The following is a 9,875-nucleotide window of genomic DNA, read 5'->3' as shown; positions in this document are numbered from 1 at the left end:
GTGCTAAATTAAATTATTATTTTTTTCCCTGAGTTGAGTCTGTTTTACCCAGGACCTTAATTGCTGAAGAACTCGCCTTCTCCTTTGTCTCAACCTAGGAGCTTTGTCCTCCTCATCCCAGAGTGTGTGTTAGGGGAGAAGCTGAGTGAGCGGCCATGTGGCTGTTTCTTTGTTGTCGTGTTGGGCCCAAACCATGACATTATTGGCGAGCCAGCCAGGAGAGAGACAAAGAAGCACAACATTTGCGAACAGGGAATGGCTGGTGGAAGAAATAGTGGTTGGAGGTCATCTTGGGCACAGCAACCATGATATGATAGGGTTTTCAATATTTGGTGAGGTTAGCAGGGTTGTCAGCAAAACCTCTACCTTGGACTTCCAGAGGGCTGCCTTTGGTCTCTTCAGGATCACTGGTTCAGGGAGTCCCTTGGGAAGCAACCTTCAAAAACAAAGGAGCCCAGCAAGGCTGGGCTTACTTTAAGAATGAAATTATGAAGGGGCAGGGACAGGCTGTCCCTATGTGCCGAAAAAGGAGCCAGCAGGGAAGAAGACTGGCCTGGTTGAGTGGGGAACTATTACGAGAACTCAAAAATAAAAAAGAGTGTATCAGCTTTGGAAGGTGAATGAGGAAGTATTCAAGGATGTTGTAAGGGCATGTAGAAAGAGAATTAGAGATGCAAAAGCTCAGCTAGAACTTAAACTAGCCATGTCTGTAAAGGATAATAAAAAATGCTTTTATAAATACCTTAATAATGAAAGGAGGGTCAGGGAAAATTTTCAATCCTTATTTGATGAGAGGGGGAAATTAGTAACAGAGGACAAGGTAAAAGCTGAGGTGCTTAACACCTTCTTTGCCTCAGTCTTTAACAAAAAGAATAGCTACCCTCAGGGCAACAGGGTTCCTGAGTTGGTAAGCAGGGACAGAGAGCAAAATCCCCCTCCTGTAAACCAGGAGGAAGTAGGGACCTGCTGTGCCACTTAGATCCCAACAAGTCCATGGGTCTGGATGGGATTCATCCTAGGGTGCTGAGGGAGCTGGTGGAAGAACTGGCTAAACTGCTCAATCATTTATCACCAGTCCTGGCTTACTGGGGAGGTCCCAGATGACTGGAGGTTGGCCCATGTGATGCCCACCCACAAGAAGAGCCGGAAAGAGGATCCAGGGAACTATAGGCCTGTCAGCCTGACCTCGGTGCCTGGCAAGATTATGGAGCAGATCATCTTGAGTGCCATCAAGCAACATGTACAAGACAACCAGGGGATCAGGTCCAGCCAACATGGGTTTAAGAAAGGAAGGTCCTGCCTGACCAATCTCATCTCCTTCTATGACTGGGTGACCTGCCTAGTGGATGAGGGGAAGGCTGTGCATGTGGTCTACCTCAACTTCAGCAAGGCCTTTCACACAGTCTCCCACAGCTTGAACAGGTACACCCTTCGCTGGGTTAAAAAATGGTTGGATGACTGGGCCCAGAGAGTGATGGTGAATGGAGCTGCATCCAGCTGGCATCCGGTGACCAGCGATGTCCCCCAGGGATCAGTACTGAGCCCAGTCCTATTCAACATCTTTATTGATGACCTGGATGCGGGGATTGAGTCCACCCTTAGTAAGTTTGAAGATGACACCAAGCTGGGGGGGGAATGTCGATCTGCCAGAGGGTAGGAAAAAGCTGCAGGAGGACCTGGACAGGCTCGGTCAATGGACCAAGGCCAATGGCATGACATTCAACAAGACCCACATTGGCCACAATAACCCCCTGCAATGCTACAGACTGGGGAAAGAGTGGCTGGAGAGCAGCTCGGCAGAGAGGGACTGGGAGTACTGTTTGACAACTGGTTGAACTTGAGCCAGAGGTGTGCCCAGGTGGCCCAGAAGGCCAATGGCATCCTGGCTTGTATCAGGAATAGTGTGGACAGCAGGAGTAGGGATGTAATTCTCCCCCTGTACTTGGCACTGGTGAGGCCTCACCTCAAGTACTATGTACAGTTCTGGGCCACTCACTTCAAAAAGGATATTGAGGTGCTGGAGCAGGTCCAGAGGAGAGCAACAAGGCTGGTGAAAGGACTAGAGGGAAAGTCATATAGGGATAGGCTGAGGGAGCTGGGGTTGTTCAGAATGGAGGACACTCAGGGGGGACCTAATCAGTCTCTACAACTACCTGAAAGGAGGTTGTAATCAGGTAGGGGCTAGGCTCTTTTTCCAGGCAACTAGAAACAAGACAAGAGGGCATGGCCTGAAGCTGCTCCAGGGGAGGTTTAGGGGTTTAGGTTGGATATTAGGAAGTACTTCCTCAGGGAGAGGGTGATTAGACATTGGAATGGACTTCCCAGGGAAGTGGTGGAGGCACCGTCCCTGGATGTGTTCAAGGAAAGTGCCATGGTCTAGCTGATGTGGTGGTGTTAGGTCATAATCTGGACTTGATGATCTTAAATGTCTTTTCCAGCATTGGTGATTCTGTGATTCTAAAACAGAAGGCTTTTAAAGATTTTCCTATTTCTTAGTATTTAAGTTGAAAATTTCATAAATCACTCACTTAATAAAAAGAGCTTTAGTTAAGCAGTGTATGAAATACCTGCCAAAACTTGACTTACAAGTGCTTGGCTCTTGACTGTGATCAAGCTTTTTGTCGAAAGCACTGTCGCATCCCATCCACTGTATCTGAAGTTCCTTTTTTGTTCTTGTCATCTAATACTTTTCACCCCATTACAGATCTAACTTTAATTATTTTTACAAATTTAGTTAATTTAAACTAAAGAAGTTTTTAAAAGAAAAAGCAAAGTTTCTCAGTAACCATACAACCCAAAGTTCATATGTAAGCAATTATGAGTTATATGGGGAGATGGGGAACAATACACAAGATATTTTCATGAAAGCAAAATGTAACATTTGAATCCTCTGAGAAGAGGTAGAGAGCCACTGCTTTAATTGACACCATCCAGATCTGCAGTACTGATGCCATACCAATTTATTGCTGTTAATAATAAAACCACATTTAAGAGCTATACCAGCAATATTCATAGAATAAGACACAGTCATATCTAAAACCAATAGCAGATTCCACCAGAAATCTATCACTTATTGTAAACACTGTATTTGTGAATTTTCCTTTTCATACTTTAATTCCCAAAATCACAAAAGGCAAATTTAGTAGCATAAAACATCCAGTTTAATGTTTGGCAATGAGAACCCCATTCTTCATAGACAACCAAAAACCTAGCAGCACATTTTCAAACATTATTACAAGTATTTCCGGATTATCCTCCCTCCACATCCCTCCCTCAAAGCACCAAAAATAAAGTGCAGTACCCATAAAAATGTGTCAAGGAAATAGCCACATTCTTTTCTTTGCAATAGAAAAGAGTATTTTGCCTCAGTCTTAACAGTGCTATACTGTGTCCATCATTTTGGGTTCTTCATCTTTTTGTAGCATTGAGTTTAAATTGCAAACACTTCTGTTTGTGCAATCTTGTAGATCATTTGCATTCTGCAACAAATAAAGATTTGAAAGCTTAATCTCAATATATACATACACTTACAGAGAAGTTAAGGTCTTTATTTTGTCTGTCTTAAGATGAGATAAATTCATAATAACATATAATTTCTTTAAAAAAAAACAACAACCCAGACAGTATTGTCATAATGTGAATCTCAAGAAGCTTTTTTATATTTAGTTAGCATAGTATCACCTTATTGTACATTTACTTATGATTCAGTTACAACATCTTACCAAACAGGTACCTTGACCAAATTTATTTCAAAGTACTTTAAATTGTCTCCTTCCCCAGCGTCCAGCTTTTAAAAGCCTTTAAAATTTTCTCTTCAGCCCAAGATATGATCATCACTAACACTGAAATCAAAGACCCCAGTGTTCCAAGATAAAGATAAAAAGAAGGGCAGAATATTGTAACACAGTGTAAATTTTCCTTAGACTTGACTACCTCTAGGTTTCTATTAATGGGATTAGTCATTTTCAGCTGAAAGCTCATTTCAGGCAACAGCAACAGGCACTGCAAATGCATCTGCCCAGCAACTACACCACCTTCCCAGGTGCCACTGAGTAACAGGTACTGTGCTTTGCAAGTGAAACAGCACAATGCTGAGAACAATAATTCTTCTAGCTTGGAGGTGTCATCAAGGTCTAGTCGGACCACCCCCCTGATCAAAACATCTGCAGTAAAGAAAGAAAGACAGGTCTTTGTTGTAGGGGACTCGATTCTGAAAGGAGCAGAAGGACCAATATGCAGACCAGACCCACTACATAGGGAGGCCTGCTGCCTCCCTGGGGCCAGGGTCAAGGATGTACAGAAAAACTCCCTACCCTAGTTCAACCCTCACACTACTACCCATTATGATTTTTCAGGTAGGCAGTGATGAAATTGCAACAAGAAGTCCAAGGGCAATGAAGAGAGACTTCAGGGCCCTGGGATGGCTGGTTAGGGGGTCAGAAACACAAGTAGTGTTTGCCTCTATCTCACCAGTTGCAAGGCTCGATGAGGGGATAAATAGGAGCCAATAGATCAATGCCTGGCTACATGACTGGTGTTATCAGAAGGCCTTTGGGTTCTATGACCACAGGCTGCTTTACAAGACACCAGACCTGCTGGCAACAGATGGGGTACACCTATCTCAAAGGGGGAAAAGGATCCTGGGGCAGGTGCTAGCAGCACTCATAGAAAGGTCTTTGAACTAGACTTGAAGGGGATGGGGATAAAACTGGGCTTACTAGAGAGGAACCTGGGAGTGGCATGTCAGTACCAGTGGGACAGTGTAGTAGTAAGGTCCTACTGTTGGCTGTCTCAGTGGAGATGGGGGATGATAGGCTGGTAGCTATGGAAGCATCTGAGAACTGTCTGGTGGGAATCAGGGCTTCTCCCTGCAAAAAGGTGGCAGGACCATTAACCCAGCTGAAGTGCATTTATACCAATGCATGCAGTATGGGGAACAAACAGGAAGAACTAGAGATCTGAGTATGGTCACAGGGCCATGATCTCATTGCAATTACTGAGACAAGGTGGGATAGCTCACGATTGGAATACTGTCATGGATGGCTACGTACTGTTTAGGAAGGATAGGTCATCAAGGAGGGGTGGTGGAGTGGCTCTTTATGTGAAAGAGCACCTGGAATGTATTGAGTTATGCCTAATAGAGGAGGAAGAACATGTTGAGAGCATATGGATGAGAGTTAAGGGGCAGGCTAACATGGAGGACACTGTTGTGAGTATTTACTACAGGATGAAGAGGTTGATGAGGCCTTCTACAGGCAGTTGAAAATAGCCTCATGATCACAGGCCCTGGTTCTCATGGGGGACTTCAACCACTCTGATATTTGCTGGAAAGGCCACACAGCCAGGCATATACAGTCCAGGAGGTTCCTGCAGAGCATTGATGATAACTTTTTGACACAGGTGGTTAAGAAACCTGTGAGAGGAGGTGCAATGCTGGACCTGGTATTAACAAAGAAGGTCTTGTTGGGGATGTGAAGGTTGGGGGCAACCTTGGCTGTAGTGACCACAAAATGGTGGAAGATGTAGAGAAATAAGTACAATTACAACCCTGAACTTCAGGAAACCAAAGATTAGCCTCTTCAAAGATCTACTCAGTGGAATACATTGGGTCAGGGCCCTGGAAGATATCCTGGAAGATGTCCAAGAGAGCTGGACAATTTTCAAATGCCACTTCCTCCAAGCTCAAGGCCAGTGCATCCCTATGAGGAAGAAATCAAGCAGAGGAGGTAGGAGACCTGCATGGATGAGTAAGGGTCCTCTGGAAAAAATTAAAGGAAAGAAGGAAATTTACAGAATGTGGAAAACAGGACTGGCCACTTGGGAGGAATATAGGAATGTTGTCAGAGAATGCAGGGATGCAACGAGGAAAGCTAAGTCCCACCTGGAATTAAATCTGGCAAGGGGTATCAAAGACAACAAGAAGGGAGTTTTTTTTCAGTATATCAATAGAAAAAGGAAGATGAGGGGAAATGAAGGTCCACTGATGAATGAGGTGGGTTCCCTAGTGGTGAAAGACAGAGAAGGCGGAGTTACTGAATGCCTTCTTTGCTTTGGTCTTCACTGCTAAAGTCAGCCCTCATGAATCCTTGACCCTGGAGGTAAGAGATAAGGTCTGGAAAGAAGAAGCCTTTCCTTCAGTAGTGAAGGACCAGGTTAGAGGCCACTTAGCCAAACTGAACATCCATAAATCCATAGGCCCTGATGGGTTGCATCCATGAGTTCCGAGAAAGCTGGCAGATGTTACTGCTAGGCCACTCTCCATCATCTTTGAGAAGTCATGGAGAGGTGCCTGAGGACTGGAGGAAGGCCAATATCACTCCATTCTTCAAAAAGGGCAAGAAGGAGGACCCAGGGAACTACAGGCCAGTTAGTCTCACCTCCATCCCCAGTAAGGTGAAGGAACAAATCACTCTGGACGTCATCTCAAAACATGTGGAAGAAAATAAAGTAATTGGGAGAGGTCAGCATGGATTCACCAAGGGGAAATTATGCTTGACTAATCTGATAGCCTTCTATGATGTCCTAACTGGCTGGCTAGACGAGGGGAGAGCAGTGGATGTTATCTGCCTTGACTTCTGCAGGGCTTTTGATACTGTCTCCCATAACATCCTCATTTTGAAACTGAGGGAGTGTGGGCTAGATGAGTGGACAGTGAGGTGGATTGAGAGCTGGCTGTGTGACGGAACTCAGAGGGTTGTGATCAATGGAGCAGGGTTGAGTTGGAGGCCTGTAACCAGCGGTGTCCCCCAGGGGTCCAATCTTGTTCAACATAGAATCATAGAATCATAGAACTATTCAGGTTGGAAAAGACCCTTGGGATCACCAAGTCCAACCATCATCCCTGCTCTACAAAGTTCTCCCCTAAACCATATCCACCAACACCACATCCAAACAACCCAAACAAACATATTCATCAGCAACCTGGACAAGGGGACAGAGTGTATCCTCAGCAAGTTCACTGATGACACAAAACTGGGAGGGGTGGCTGACACACCAGGGGGCTGTGCTGCCATCCAGCATGACCTGGACAGGCTGGAGAGCTGGGCCTAATGAGATTGAATCTAATGAGGTTCAACAAGGGCAAGTATAGGGTCCTGCACCTGTGGAAGAAAAATCCCATGCACCAATACAGGTCAGGGGTGGACCTGGTGGAAAGCAGTTCCAAGGAGAAGAATCTGGGAGTCCGGGAGATAGTAAATTGTCCAGGAGCCAGCAAGGTGCCCTTGGCACCAAGGCGGCCAATCGAATGGTTGCATAAGGAAGAGTGTGGCCAGTAGGTCAAGAGAGGTCATTCTCCCCCTCTACTCTGCCCTGGTGAGGCCACATCTGGAATACTGCATCCAGTTCTGGGCTCCCCAGTTCAAGAGAGACAGGGAACTACTAGAGAGAGTCCAGCGGAGGGCAACAAATTTGATTGGTGGATTGGAGCATCTCCCTTATGAGGAAAGGCTGAGAGAGTTGGGTCTCTTTAGCCTGGAGAAGAAAAGGCTGAGGGGAGACCTTATTAATGCCTCTAAGTCTCTAAAGGGTGGGTGCAAGGAGGATGGAGCCAGACTCTTTTGAGTAGTTCCCAGTGACAGGACGAGGGGCAATGGGCACAAACTGGAACATAGGAAGTTCCATTTAAATATGAGGACAAACTTTACAGTGAGGGTGACAGAGCACTGGAACAGGCTGCCCAGAGAAGCTGTGGAGTCCCCTTCTCTGGAGATATTCAAGATCCTGCCTGGATGCAGTTCTGAGTAATGTGCTCTAGGCAATCCTACTTTAGCGAGGGACTTGGACTAGATGATCTCTAGAGGTCCCTTCCAACTCTGACAATTCTGTTATTCACCTCCTGTGATACAAAGTATATTTAATACTAGCACCTGAACAGGTTAATGATGCGGTTTTCCATTTAGCACAATTATTCAAGGGCACTGAACTAACATATGCCTTTTGACACTATAAATTGTGAGAGCTTTGAGAAACACTCTCTTCAATATTGATAATAGCGCACGTTAGAAATGACAGTGCTCCAAGTATAAAGGGGCTTATTCCTAGATTTCAAAAAGTACATCTTCTCAAGAGTGTAGCAAAAATCTATTCATAACAGAATTGTTATATTTATTTCTGGAAATAAAACCCTACCTGTGTCAAAGACTCCAGTCCTTCTACAGTACCGGTATAGACACTGGGATTCTGTACTGATATAGCTTGAAAGCCTTGAGACTGTGAACAGGTTCTCACTCTTGATTTGAATGCTTCAAGCTCAGTTTTAAAAGCTTCCAAATAGCCTTCTTCCCCTGCCTGTAAAGAGAAGAGTGAAATATTTTTCATCTCAGCCATATTTACTTCTAGTTGTAAGCATACACACTGCTAAAAAGAAGTCCTGCAGTAATGCATATTATACTCATTGAAGGACAATCGTTTGGACAAGTCAATAACAATATTAGTACCAGTCAACTTCAAAATAAGATTCAGGTATGCTGGTTTCTGTTGTCTTTTAAAGAGAGACTTTAGCATTTAATGAGTACAGGAACTGAGTTATTCATTCATCTGAGAATGTTAGAACAAAACAAATATAATTTTAACCCTTCATTTATTCCATCTCAGAAGCCAATACCTTTAAGAGAAAAGGTACTCATAGCAGTGCACAGTGGGTGTCAACTTAAGTACTTAAGGCAGCATTAAGATCAGTATGGCTTGATTCTTCAGTCTTGTATAACTTAATATAGAACCTACATCAAACCACAGCTTCAGTCTTCTCACTACAACTTGAAGGCCTACTTATTAAGTTCACGGACGACACCAAATTGGGAGGAGCGGTTGACACTCTTGAGGGCAGAGAGGCCCTGCAGAGGGATCTGGACAAATTAGAGAGCTGGACAATCGCGGAGCACATGAAGTTTAACAAGGAGAAATGCCGGATTTTGCAACTGGGACACGGTAACCCTGGATATACATACAGTCTGGGGAGCAAGAGGCTGGAGAGCAGCCCTGCCGAGAGGGATCTGGAGGTTCTGGTTGACAGCAAGTTGAACATGAGCCAACAGTGTGCCCTGGCAGCCAGGAGGGCCAACCGAGTCCTGGGGTGCATCAAGCATGGCATAGCTAGCTGGTCGAGGGAGGTGATTGTCCCACTTTGCACTGGTGCGGCCCCATCTTGAGTATTGTGTGCAGTTTTGGGCACCACAGTACAAAAAGGATATAAAGCTACTGAAGAGCATCCAGAGGAGGGCCACGAGGTTGGTGAAGGGTTTAGAGGGGAAGCCATATGAGGAGCGGCTAAAGGCACTTGGTCTGTTCAGCCTGGAGAAGAGGAGACTGAGGGGAGACCTGAGCACGCGGCAGCGCAGAGCGGAAAGCGGCAGCGCCATCGGTAGTGGTGAGAGCTGCTCCTTTAATTACTGAGGATTAGAGAAGGGGTTGGGCTTCCCGGAGACGGCGAAGCCGGAGCAGAGCGAGGAGACCCGAGTCTGAGCAGGAATCCTGAGAGGAACAGGAAGGCTGACGTGGCGGGGGTCGTGGCTGAGAACGGCGGCAAGGTTTAAAAGCGGCCATCTCGGCAGCTCCCTCAGAGCACGCGGCAGCGCAGAGCGGCAGCGGCTGTCACAGGAAGTGGCGTGAGGGCGGAGAGCGCGAGGGCACGCGGTAGCTTTCTCAAGCACGGTCACAACACGCCCTAAAACCGTATTGAAAAAGGATATAGGAACTCAGATGGAGGTTCTGATCAGGCACGCAGCTGTGCAGGTCTCTGGTTGCAGTGAATGCCTGAGCTTGGCACTGGTGCCGGAGGGAGCCAGTGGCACCGCGTGTGTGCGGTGTGAGCAAATAAATGATCTCCTTAGGCAGGTGGTTAGACTGACAGAGGAGGTTGAAAGACTAAGAACTAT

General features: G+C 45.8%; 1 protein-coding gene across 1 annotated transcript in view; it reads right to left on the bottom strand.

The window, feature by feature from the left end:
- Window positions 1-2,937: 2,937 nt before the first annotated feature.
- The window catches only part of LOC127395194 (hsp90 co-chaperone Cdc37-like 1), a 38,304-nt gene continuing 31,366 nt past the window's right edge, over window positions 2,938-9,875 (bottom strand). Inside the window, exons 6-7 of the mRNA XM_051641766.1 lie at window positions 8,131-8,289; window positions 2,938-3,479 (exon numbers count right to left, since the gene is read on the bottom strand). Of these exons, the coding sequence (XP_051497726.1) occupies window positions 3,381-3,479; window positions 8,131-8,289 (258 nt within the window). The 3' untranslated portion in view covers window positions 2,938-3,380. The remainder of the gene's footprint in view (window positions 3,480-8,130; window positions 8,290-9,875) is intronic.

Source organism: Apus apus, chromosome W (assembly GCF_020740795.1).
Source record: "Apus apus isolate bApuApu2 chromosome W, bApuApu2.pri.cur, whole genome shotgun sequence".
Taxonomy (NCBI): domain Eukaryota; kingdom Metazoa; phylum Chordata; class Aves; order Apodiformes; family Apodidae; genus Apus; species Apus apus.
The sequence above is the reverse complement of the archived record's forward strand: the minus strand, read 5'-3'. Positions and strand labels throughout refer to the sequence as shown.